The 13,465-nt window shown below is 39.2% G+C and overlaps 1 protein-coding gene across 11 annotated transcripts in view; it reads right to left on the bottom strand.

Moving 5' to 3' along the window:
• Positions 1-2,577: 2,577 nt before the first annotated feature.
• B3GALT1 (beta-1,3-galactosyltransferase 1) overlaps positions 2,578-13,465 on the bottom strand; it is a 315,156-nt gene continuing 304,268 nt past the window's right edge. For all 11 annotated transcript variants that reach the window (XM_070508050.1, XM_070508047.1, XM_070508051.1 and 8 more), the window contains one exon: positions 2,578-7,541. In XM_070508050.1, coding sequence (XP_070364151.1) covers positions 6,332-7,312 — 981 coding nt within the window. In that variant the 5' untranslated portion in view covers positions 7,313-7,541 and the 3' untranslated portion in view covers positions 2,578-6,331. The remainder of the gene's footprint in view (positions 7,542-13,465) is intronic.

The following is a 13,465-nucleotide window of genomic DNA, read 5'->3' as shown; positions in this document are numbered from 1 at the left end:
AGGGTGATTTCAAAGTATGTAAATTATGACTCAGTAAGAAAGGGAGGAAAAGGGGGAAGTTCCAATCTGAAAACAAATTAAAATAGTTACACTGAGTTCCATAGGAACAGAGGTGGGTGTAGGGGTGGTGGTAGTGTGGTATGTGTTCTTACTTTTTAGAGGCAACGTGCTGTAGCGGTTAAGAACATAGTCATTAGAGCCAGAGGGCCTGAGTTCACCCTGTGAATTACAAAATTCTCTGTTGCCTCAGTTTCCTAATCTGTCAATTGAGATAAGAGCAGTGTCTACCTCAAGGGGCTATTGTTATGATTAAACAACAATGACAATGACAAAAGAGAAGAATGGACACTGAAAATGTAAGGCTTTGCAATGGGAGAAAGTCTTTGATTTTTTTTTTTCCCTCACCTCTCATTGGGTGAGGTCATCCTTGTCTCTGCTGAAAAATATTCGTCATCACAAAACCCCTCCTTGTAACTCTGCCCGGCTTGCCATATCGGGCAGCCACTGCTGAGTAAACGCTCTGGAATAAACCTCAGAGAGCGAATAAATCACCTCTCGTGCCATGCTCCCTCCAGGTGAGGACTGAGGTCATTGCAAGAGGCATAACAAATAGTTGACATAATGTACCAAACTAATAGATTCTATAAGGAAAACTAAATGGAAAATTTTTCTTGAGCACTAGGCATCTCTGGCTGAAGAGACAGTGGAGCCAGTGTTATTATAGATGTAGTTAAATCAATAATACTTTTTCATTCTTTTCTTTTTCATTTCACAAAAATGCCTATTTTAGCCAGCAAAGAAGTAAGGAGATATTCTCGAGGGCGATTTTTCATGCTCACGTGGATTATATTCTGGGATACATCACTCTTCTAAAGAACCCCATTTCTGTGGGTTTTTTTCCCCTCTCAGAAATGTATTCAATTCTCTTCCAGCAGCATGAATTCATCCAGAAAGCTATGACAATTAAGTAAATGAGAAAATAGAATGCTTGTAATTATGATAATCAAGCTACTGTATATGAAACCCACCCTCTTTGGTCTAATACCCACCCATCTTTAAGCAATATATTAATTAAGCTTTGGGTAATTGTTACAATTAGAAATAAGCTTCCAAAAATTTTAAAAATCACTCTGAGGAAAAGGAAATGTTTTAAAAATATATGCAGCTGTTGGTTTTTAATGCAATTCATTATCACGACTACATTGTCATTTCCCTGGCTGCATGGAGACAATTCCAGTACTCTTTATTGATGTGACTTCTCATTTACAGCTGGAGAAATTTTGCAGGTAGCACCTTTTTTCAGATGTTTCTCTGTTTTTCTAAGTCAGAGGTTGGCAAACTTTTCCCGTAGAGGACCGGATAATAAATATTTTAAGCTTTGCAGGTCAAGAGGCAAAATTGAAGATATATGAAAGTACTTGTATAACAAGCAACAAATTTCCACAGTTTCTGTATTGACAAAATTAAAAATTTAACAAAATAATAATTGAGAGCAATTTTTTCTTTTTTGCAATACACATCTACTACTGAGAAAGTGGAATTCTTACTGTTAGGATAATGTTTTGCTTAGTTGGGGTTCAATGTTAGCATGCCCCATCACTGAGTCGTTGCAAATGTTCATCGTGAAATCATTCTTAGCTGATGGGCAGCAGGCTAGATGTGGTTCACAGAGTGTAGTTTGCCAACTCCTGCTTTAATCAGTGACCTCTTTAGTGTGCATCAGAAGCACCCAAAAGGTTGATTAAAATAGGTTGTTGAACCTCACCTCCAAGCTTCTGGTGGGGCCCAAGAATTTGCATTTCTAGCAAGTTCCCACATGATGCTGATGCTCCTGGTCTTGGCACATATTTTTAGAACTCTGCTCTTGATGTTGGTCCTTTTAAGAAGTCACATTGAATACAAATCCATATATTGCATATTTTCATCGTTTACTCACATATTCAGCTTACCTGACACACTTTGCCTTTCGGAATTCCTAGATAAAAGGGTAGTAAATCCAAAGTCAAATCTCCACTAAAAAGTGAAGACCTATTTAGCTAGATCAGGAATGGTAAGAAAAGGAACTTTTGTTTGTTAAATAGCTATTAGTTTCTTGCTTAGAAAGTCAGGCATCAGCAGTCAGCATCTACTAGTCTGCTGTAAAGAATGGCTGACTAGCATTTTTCTAATCTTATCAAACTTTAAAATAGTATGCAATACTGCTAAGGATGTATGTGGGTGAAACCTAAGAATGACAGTTTTGCCTTAGATTTAGCATGTCCTAATTCACCACGCATGTTATCAATATAACGCCCTCCGGATTGGAATTTGTTGGCATGTTTAACCCATAGAATTTAACACAGAGACTTTCCTGGAGCTGCCAAGGGGCAAGCAAGATACCTGTTTCCTAAATCCTGGAGTACCCCATAGTGTGTTAGGTCAAATAATCTCTAAGTTGACTGTTAAGTCACATTGGGCTCCTGCAGATGAGCTCTGAATGGTTTGCATTATTACCTATATTGAGGTTGTGGAGAAGGTCAATGACAAACGACAGGAAATCGACTAATTTTAATGATCACAACTCACCAAAGAGATTCTTTCAGAAAAGAAGCAAGGTGGAAAATGTGTTCTCCTTCTGTTTATTTGTCCCAATGGTTTAAAAAATCAGCTTTATGGAACCATAATCTTCCTCATGACAGATGGGCTTATACATTAGCATAGTGCTTTCAATCAACAGTTTACATTTCAGGAGGAAGGTGAAGAAACTGACATCTTCAGCAGCTATTTGTCATTTTTCAGTTTTATAACATTGATACAAAAAATAGTGTTCTGATTAGCAGCTTGATTGGCAACCCATGTAACCCTAAATCGTACTACAAACCTGGAGAATGCACTTTTACAGACAATTACATTTGGCGAAATAATATGTACAATTTTGACAAATAAATACATAAATACAATCATTCATATATAACGATATACCTAAAGGTCAATAATCATCAACAAGCGTTTCTAGTCAATTACTTCTTCTTTCATTCACAAGTTACCTTGTTGCTTATAAAAACTATCAACACCTTTACAGAAGAAATGACATAATCAATTCCCCCACTAAACCTACATATTAGGAAAGGTAGAAAATGAGTCCCAGGTGTTTTATGTAAATATTCCATTGTCTTTTGATAGAAGAGATTTGATTGAAAAACTCCTTCCTTGGCTTCTCTGTAAAGAGTTTGTTTTCCCCATATCACGCAAAGGGGTTTTGTTCTTCTGAATTTAATCCAAATCGAAATGATCTTCATTTTTTGATTCTGGCTACTTAAAAATACAATATTATATATTGAAACTGGCATTTGCTCCAATATAAGAAGACACAAAGCCACACAAACTAGCCACCAAAGATAAAACTTTTTTTTTCCAAAAATAAATTTAAAAAAGAAATGTTAAGAATATAGAGACTGATTGTTGATACCTTTTGTTATTCAATGCACAATGAACAAAAGAGGTGCAGGCACCGTCAGAAGGTTTTGTAAAAATTGTGTGAATGATTCCTGGTACAATATTGTCTGAACCATTATTTTATGTCAGAGAAATGATAATACATTTTAAAAAAATGACAACAAATAGTTGAAACCATAATTTTGCCAGTATCATAAAGTTAACAAAAGTAGAAAATTAGAGCTTTTTCTTATCATTTGACTTAAACATTTTTTGAACGTTCAAAAAACAAAGGTCACACATGCTTTAGTCTATTGAAACACTGGACGAATGGCCTTGCCTCACCAAGCTCCATGCAGATGAAAATCTTACAGAGCAAGCAGATTCTAGCTATACGAACAGTTGAGGAGAAGAAAAAAAAATGCCTTCAAAATATATACATATAGTTTTTGGTGTATATTTACATGTTTGTCACATGGGCACTACCTAGCATAAAAAAAGTTAGGAAATAGTTCTTTAAGATATACGATTCTCTGATTTTTGCTCCTTTTTAAGATTAGGGCTCTATTCATAATGTACACACACACACACATATAAAACAATTTGTAAATGTACATGTATGATGTTTATACTGTGCAATTCCTTGACACTGAAGGTGGCTTGGCTGAGCATAAAGTAGATGCAAGATGGTGGTATGAAACAGAGGCTGGATTTGGCTGCACGAATGAAAGGCGAACCAAATACAAAGTCATGAGACTTTCCCAGTGATCAGAATGCAGAGCAGTTGAGGGTTGGGGATTGGAGAGTGGCTCACCTTGTGCTGCTCCCCAGGCTACCTAATGCTATTTTCTAATCAAATTCAGCAGTCCTGCTGAGTGTAAGACAAAGCTATATTAAGGGACGAGAAGGCCTGTCTCATATTGGGTTCTTGGGGCTGGGGATGAGAGATCCAGTGTTTTCAAGAATAGGCCATGACTTCCACTTCTTCATTTTGTCTACCTTTTTGCTATCAACATCTAGGGGAGCTTCCAAGGGTCGGGTTAAAAAAGAAAAGGTCTACTCTTTCAGTTGTGGGGCTTTCTTTGAATGAAAACAAACAAGTTTTCTAATGAATTGAATGGTAGACGAGGTGCAGTGTGTGGGTTTGCTGAGTGTCTAGTCTTCTTCTGATCGAGGTGGACGAGCTCTACCTGTCCTTAACGTTCTACTGAGAATTCAGATCAAATGTTTCTTGAGATCTAAGTTGATGTGATACATTTGCAAAGCATGTGCTTCAATTACTGTGCTATAACCCCAGACAGAGGCTCCTCCCCAAAGGAAGGCAGCTGCCTTCACTTCTAGCATCCTGGGATATCAAGGCATTGCACTAAAGTGATAACTTCTTCATTGAAACTGGAAGAAATGACAGAGAAATGGAAGCTTCCCAAACATCTAACTTATATCCAAGGAAAAATCAGTCTTAGGAGAATCAGGTGCACTAATAGTTCATATTTGATCTTTATTTTGGCAGATTTTATATTAAGATGATGTTACTACTACTGATCACCATCGTTGTTAATTATGTAATTATTTTAGCATTTAGCATAATGCATGATACATTGCATTACGTAGCACCTTTCAAACTAAGGATCTTGAAATACTTAGCAAATGCAATTCTCTCACAGCACCTGTGAGGTAGGTGTTTTTTCCAGCCATTTTATAAATGAGTATGTTGAAACAGAGCAAGGTTAAGATGTCTGTTCACGACCCAATAAGTATGTTGGCATCAACAGAACCTGAACCCAGGCTTCCCCACCCTTCCTTCCCATGAACCTCAATTACAAGGCCTGTAAAACACTCCTAACAGCATAGCTGCTAGACATACTTAGATGTTTCGGATGTTACAGAGAATTGCATCTATCAGCTGTAGGGCTAAATCCATTTGATAACATTGGTACCCCTTAAAAGAGTTTCTCACGTGCTTTGCAAATGTGTGGGAGGGGCATCTTATACTATTGCTAAGCTTATGGTAATTATAATGCATATTTAAATTTGTATTTTCTCTGTGTGATTTATTCTTCTTCTGGCCTGCTACCAACTTAGTTCTACACATGTGCTCGCCTGAGCCAGAAAATGTAAAATGCACTTAGTGGCATTGTATGGAGGGAGCAGGTGAGATTATATTTGGCAAAGTCTCCTTGGAGGCACCATGTACTGTTTGTTCTGAAAGAGCAAAAAAGAAAAAAAACATTCTCTTTTATTTTGTTAAGTAGCATTTTATATACATTCCACCCACTGACCAGGTTTAATCCTTGGATGAGCAAGCAGAGTTTTCTTCCAAACATACTGAATATTTGATACTGAAGTTTAAATTTCCATTTATTTAACTGCAGCCTCCCTACCAGTACTAAGTTCATTTCTTGGTGGAATCGCAAATACTGTACACATTACATGGCAATATATGGAAAAATTCAATGTAACAGCACACGCAGTATTAATAATCACATCCAGTGTGTCTTCCTGACAGTGCATTATTTCTGAATTGTTTTTGAAAAAGCGTTATTTACTTATTTATTTATTTTTGCAGAGACAATGTGCAGACATTACCGTGAGTTTCAGTTTCCCAGAACCACATTTTTATCTCAGATGCACAGTATGGAAATCCTAGCAGTTGTTAGGAAGTTGTCTTTTGGGATAAATGCAATTCCTTAGGACCTGAGAATGAAATCTGGCCCTTCTAACTCAGGTATTGTTTCTCTGACCAGAGCCTAATGTTTGCAAATTGATAATCCAAGAAAGGAACTAGGAGGGGAAAGAAGAAAACTTTTTACAAAACCCCTTCACCAGTTCATATCCACTGGTGACGCTTGTAAAATACCAACACCCTAGGCCCCATTTCTTAAAAAAGAAAACAAACATATTTACATCAGTAAAAATTCTAACATCTGAGATGTTTCTTGCTTGACATGTCATTCCAGATTCTGTGCATTTCTTCTGGAGAGATCTGATGCACGGTGATAACTCGGCGATACCTACACAAACTGTAGGCCATTTTCCAGTGATTGAAGCCACTGTTCTGGAAAGGGTGTATGCCCAGTTTTCGAAGACACAGTCCCACATACACATCTTCAAGGTGAAGCAGCCTTGTGTGGAGTGAGGTCTTGTAAATGAGTTCAGCCACATCAGCTGAAAAGATATAGCCAGTCCCTGAACAGAATGGTGGGTAGTTACTGTCAGGGTACAAATCCCTGGGCATATACCATTTACTGCGGACGTCCCGGATTGGCCCTCCATTGATGACATAGCCAGTAAAATACCTTCTTCTTGGCTTGGTGGAGGGTTTTAGTAGTTTATAAATAAGGTTGTCCATGTTTACAAAAATGTCACTGTCTGTTTTCATGACATATTTGGCTTTTGAACAAAAAGTGGCCACCCATCTCATCCCCATTAATGTTTTGAGGGTAAGGTTATGGTAGGAGTCAATGAAGTCCTCCACGATAATATCGTGGAAGATTTGGCTCTCTTGCTCCACCATCTGATTGAGGACAGGATCAGCATTCTTGCCCAGGAGGAAGAGGGTGGCTATCTTGATCCCTTTGAAGTTGTTCTCATCCCCCCAGGTCTCTCGGATTGCCTGGCGGGCATCGAATTCTTTGTGGGTGGTGCTGATGAGGATAACAAGAAAAGGAACATTTTTCTCACACTTGTTGGGTTCATTTATGAGAAATTCAAAAGAATGTGGGTTTATAGGTCGAGTTCTTATATTGCCAAACGTGAAGTTTTTCCTGGCAACTGTTAGGTGGCTGAATGGCTTGGTGCCAGTGTAGGAGGAAGTCGGACGAGTTACACTCAAGTACCAGAGAGCGCTGGCCCAGCACACAACTGTCAAAACATACAAACAGGAGACCTTTGAAGCCATGATCTTGAAAGCACATCTATTCCAAATATTGAAGAATATGCCTGCTTGGCATTAGTTTCTTTTCATCTTGCAAAGGCAGCATATTACTAACAAATCTTAAAGTTCGATAGAGAAATGTGAGTGCAGAATTGTCCGTGGGTTTTAGTGGCAGTCTGGCATCTCTACATTCACTCTACTTTCTTCCAAACCCAATGGAAGATTCCATGCCTCATAAGTCTTCCTCTTAATTCTGCAAAATCAATGAAGTACAGTTGTCGTTCAGATTTATTTAGTAATTTTACATCCTCAAATAAACAAAATAAGGGTATAAGAATTACCTGCCATGACTAAAATAAACATAATCATTCATTTCCATCAGTATTGAAAACTTCCTGACATAACCAGCCTCTCTTTTCTGCCCTTAATAGAAGTTGTTTATGTATATTTATACCCAATTAACAAGTATTTAGATTATACACTCTAGGTGAATATGAAGTAAACTGAGCATTAGGAATTTTAAAACGTTTCCCCGTCTCTACAAGAGGCCTTCTTTGCAATTAAATTCTTTCTGACACTGAAGTTTTCTTTTAAGCAGAAAAGTCTCACGTGTGGCCTCATCTCTCTTTTCCATTTTTCCAAGTCTAGGTTTTTGTTTGCTTGACTGGGGAAGAAACCACTTCTCAACAGCTCTTTGCTGTCTCTAGCACTGTATTTGAAAAAGGGTCGATCCCCACTGGAAAATCTCTGCTAAAATTGTCTCTCTTGGCTCTGACTTAGAAGTAATTCCCAACTTTTCCTCACATTTTCCTTACTTTGGCTCTTACAAAGGTTGGTTCCTGATTCTCAGTTCTCTATGAGGCTTCATATGGAAAATATTCTTACCCTTCAGGTATGGAGACCATCCCTGAGCATCTTTTCAGACAGCTGCCAACATTCATTTTGGAATTAATCTAAATGGTATTGCTGTTTGTGGTTTTCAACAATTCACCCTTATAGTCCCTTGATGAAATTATACTACCCCCTTTTAATTCTTTCTACTTAGTTACATTTGCCTATAAACATAGCAGGAGTATAAAAAGAGAGCTTGGGGGCCACAAATTCAATGAAGATGTGACAGAGCACTTGAACTGGTGTTCAAGTTAAAAAGTTGTCCTTTGGAACCCTAATCCTCTCTAGAGCTTCAGCTGCTATCATGCCAGTTAAAAATATATGCCAGGTTATGAAGTCCATTCATAGAAAAAATGGTCTCTTCCTTTCTACTTACAGCAAAATGTGGTAGTCCCAGAAGACAGAGATAGCAGATAATGGATATCAATCGTGACAAAGCCTACTTCAAAGAAAACTATGTGCTTAAATGTACAAACTGTGTTTAAAGAATTTAACTGAGATTATAGATTGAAAGTCATGCTCCTAAGCACAATGGTCATAATGAAATGAAAAGACATCATGGGCAACAGCAGAGATAATACACATCCTCTTGTCTAAACCAGGAGTGGACTGTGAATATATAATCTATATGACACCAGCAATAACTCAGTGTGGTTACGGTTCTAACTAAAGGAATATTAGAATGGCTTCAAGCAGCATGACTCTAGGCATAGTTGGGCTTTGTCCAACCCAGAATAAATACTCTTGAAATATAGGCTCCAGTATTCTTGGCCTCCTGGAGGAAATTTGGTGCTCTAAGGTGCACCAAAGTTGACAAAACGGAGGCTGTGATGTGCAGCAAGCTTTGAAACTTCAAACAGTAGGCAAAAGGAAGTGAGAGAAATGAGCAACAGAGAGTTCAGAAAAGGGCTTCCCAACTTGGGATATACAGACATTGACTCTGTTTGAATTCCAAAGGGATGTGAGTGAGTCTCAAGACGGTACTGGAAACCAAACTTTCTCCACTATTGTCCTAGCCTAGCATCTGATTCTTATAAGCCTACCTTTATCATCAGATAGCCCTTCTCTCTTTTCATACTTTCCTGCTAAATTGTGAGCCACCTATTACTAAGCTGTTAAGGGACTCCCAAAATGTGTCACCTGGAAGAGGCACCTGTCAAGTTCTCTTCTGGATCCACTAATCAGGCTATTAATAGAGGATTAATGGTGTATGCAAAGTATTGGAAAAACAGAAATAGAACCTGTATTCCTCCTCAAGGAACTCAGTCTAGAAGTAAAGACTTCAAGTAAATGATTAAAACAGTGGGATAAAATTTTCATCATGAGGCTGTTGGAGTACCTAGGAGAGGTGGGCTGGTAGACAGGGTAGAGGAGAAGCAGGTATAGTCTCGCAGACTGTGCACAGTACAGCTCCAAAGGGCACAATTCCACACACTGCAATGTGGATCCCACTCCTCCATGTCATCTCACAGTAAAACAATGAGGTTGCCTTGGGGAGGATGCCGTGGAAAGTGTAGAAAAGTTATCTACGTTGAGTCATCAAGGACAACTAGGAATTATCTGGATGAGGGTTGGGCACTCCAGCAGAGGCAACAGCATATGCAAAGGCATAAAATGAGAGAGCATGGTGTGTGCTAGGACTGCAAATAGTGGAGCAAAGGAAGAGGACAGGGTGATGCGGAGGACGGTGGTGTTGGTGAGGTTTGGGGCTATCGAGATAGGCAGAGATCAGATGGTGGATGGCTCTCAGAAACTGTTTGGAGCTGAGTAGCTGGTTACCCATCTTTGCAAGCTAAAGAGTGTAAGTGAGGATTTTCCTTCCTGGAGTCCTGTCCACTGATTTCAATAGCAATTCACTCTTCTGTATCAAGGATTTCTTTCTCTAACGGCTCTATGCCCCAAAAGAGTAAGTGAAAATTTGTTTTATCTGATGATTTTCAGTATGATTTTCTGGGGGAAGGGACTTCATAAACACAGGTACCTGGGAGATTTAGAAAGAGCTAAAAGAGGAAGAAATATAAGAGAAATAGGGGAGAGCATGAGTAAAGTACATATTTATAAACACTTTTCTTGGAAGAATGAGCATTCTTTCCTAGACAGCTAACAAACATGATGCTTCTCACCATTGTTACTATAGGGCTCATTTTAAAATGTGTATAGTGCACCAGGCACTGTGCTGCGTGCAGTATTCTATGCCATGTGTTTTATAGAACTCATTCCTTACAGTGTTATGAGAGGCATTTTCTCTATTTTACAGATGAGAGAATGGAAACTCAGAGATATTAAGTAGGTTGCTCAACATCACACAGCTAGTGAGTGACTAGGTAAGTAGTCGTCCCAAGCTTCCCAAGGCCTTTTAGGACAACAGGCAAAGTCTTGCATGGGAAAGCCCAGGGAGGCAGGGAGCGTCTCAGGCTGCTATTCTCCCAGGGACCCAGATGTTTATTTTCTTAGATGTGTAACCACTACTTGAATTGTTTTCAAGTTCATTCTAGTTTGCTACACATCGCACTACATGAATTCTGTGGGGATCATTGATCATGAAAAAATGATTTGCAAAGAGCATATTGAAGTTTGAAGATGCTGGGGGCAGAGAGGGGAGAGCTGCAACTGTTGAGGTTCAGAAACACTTTGCAGTTCCCTTTCTCTAAAGTCCTGAAACACACACACACACTCACACACTCATGCACTCGTACACTCATACACACATTCACACTCACACATACACACTCACACTCATATGCTGAAAAAAATGACTCTATTGACTTTTTTTTTTCAGAATTGAGAGCAAAAGTAGGCACAGTATTACATTTTGGTCACTAGTAAAATTATCACCAACAAAAACAGAGGATTTGAAACAGGCAAAAAGAATCAGGCTAGAATCTGAAGAGTGGCCGAAGATAAGGCAGAGCTAAAGCAAAAACATCCTTTTTGTTTACAACCAAACAAGCACAAAATTACGCCTCTGGACCAGAAATTCTAATGTAAGTAAAGGCAAGAGAGAGCAGCATGGTGCAGTTAGCCCTAAAGAGTAATTTCAAATATTTTGGATGAAGTAGTTGATAATGGGCCAGATGTCCATGTTTTACTCCTTGAGTAGTCCTAACTTGCTATGCAGCCATCTGTGCCTCAGTAAGCTTAAGTATAAAATAAGGGTTAAAAACAACATTTGCTTTATCTCTAAATACATTATGGGTATTAGTGGTCATCACCAACTGTTTGAGTTTCTGGGGAAGGATGCTAAACAGGTAGGTGGTATTTTGATACAAAGAGCCAGTTCTAATGGGGACGAGGAGATTCTATCAGTTCATGAGTTCATGATTCGGGATCCAGAGCACATATGTCCATCAGTTCTAAATATACAGGTTTGTTGTCAGTTTTTGGTTTAGTGACTACACTGTACAAATTTTCCTGGTAGAGAATTCTGTTTTGTTTCTGGAAAACTCAAAGCCAAAAGCCCGCAGAAAAGCAAAGAAAATAAGTCAGCTCAAAGTCATGGGGAAGGAGCTGAGTGTCACAAAGCAGAATTCTCTGGAGGGTTCTTTCAGTTTTACAAGATGAAAAAAAAAATCCTGCTTAACAGACATTAATGTATCAGTAAAATAGAAAGTTGCACTTATAACATTTGTCATTCCTTTTAGCAGCCCTACCACAACCACAGACACTGATGACACATTAAATTGTCATCCATTAAATACAAATCCCTCCAAATAGAAACATTCAACTAGAACTCTTGAAAGATTCTTCCCCCGGAGGCCTTGCTGTGTCGCAGATTACCTTATTCGCAGCCTCCTTCCATAACTAGCCACCGCCACCTTCACCTTCAGGAAGTTAACGGGGCAGAATTTTCAATTTAAGAAGAACATGTTTCTCCTAGAAACTGCATGGCAGATAGTCTGTTATTATGAGTAATTTATTTTTTAAAAAAAGCCCCTAAATTTGCTAAAGTTCTTCTGTTGTATCGCCAGAGGTAAGTCCTAGGAGCAAGTGGGTAGTGCCTCTTGGGTGAACTGTGCATAATTGAGGGTGCCAAGTGCATGTCCTTCTCCATCATGGTTCAAGCAGGTACAAGTCAACACTGATTCCCTACACCTTGCTTGCCACCTAGTTGCCTTGGCAATCATTCCAACTTCCCTAAACCCTATGGGCAAGGCTGCAAGGGGCCCCAGCAAATGGCCAGCTTCCACTCCCTAGTGTCTCAAGGAATATATCTCCAAGTTCTGATTTCCCTTGGATTTTCAAATCTACTTCATTTGTTCATCAAAGAGGCACTGAACACCTGTTAGATGCTGGGCCAGTCTTACCACCTGTTGCAAGCAGATCAGACAGACGGGGAGCTTACTTTCTGGGAGAGGGGGGCAGAAGATAAACATATGATAAATGAACGCAAAAATAATTTCAGGTAGTGCTAACTGCTGTTATGTAAATAAAGTGGGGCAATGGGATAGAGAGTGAACAGAGGTGGGAAGGGGCAGGGGGATACTTTAGATAAATTGGCCACTCTCAATGGGGGGACATTTGAGCTGAGAACAGAATGCCTTGTGATTTCCGGTTCAGTCTTTGACTCTTTTACTAAGTTTTTGTTTCTTTGCTTGGCTTTTTGGGATTAATGCTTCATTAGGAGCATCATTTTAGCTTTTGACCCCTGCTCCTCCCTGGTCTTTTGGATCTTCTTGGCTTCGTGTTTCCCACTGTGGCCATTCCGCCCACTCTTGCAAATGCCCTCAGCTTCTAGAGACATAGGTTACTGCTGTACTAGTTTCAGAGGGCTGCTGTAACAGAGTACCACAAACTGGGTAGCTTAAACAACATAAACTTATTGTCTCACAGTTCTGAAGTCTAGATGTCTGAGAAGAAGTTGGCAGGGCTGTGAGGGAGACTCTATCTCATGCTTCTCCCCCAGCTTCTGGTGGTTTGCTGGCAATCTTTGGTGCTCCTGGTTTGTAGATGCATCACCCAGATCTCTGCCTTCATCTTCACTTGGCGTTCCCCCTGTGTGTGTCTCTATGTCCAAATTTCTCCATTTTATAAGGACATCAGTCATATGAGATTAAGGCCTACCCTAACGACTTCATTTTAACTTGATTACCTCTGTGAACACCCTTTTTCCAAATAAGGTCACATTCTGATGTATTGGGGTTAGGACTTCAACATATTTTGGGGACACAATTCCACCCATAATACCTACTTTCCTGGGTAGCAACAAGATGAAATATTTTGCTCTATAAGACTTCACTCCTTCACATTTTATTTTCCTGATTTGAGTAGGTAAATTCTTGGGTTTTG

The sequence above is a fragment of the Equus asinus genome, chromosome 4 (genome assembly GCF_041296235.1).
Source record: "Equus asinus isolate D_3611 breed Donkey chromosome 4, EquAss-T2T_v2, whole genome shotgun sequence".
In the NCBI taxonomy this organism is placed as follows: domain Eukaryota; kingdom Metazoa; phylum Chordata; class Mammalia; order Perissodactyla; family Equidae; genus Equus; species Equus asinus.
This window is presented reverse-complemented; position numbering and strand designations above follow the sequence as displayed.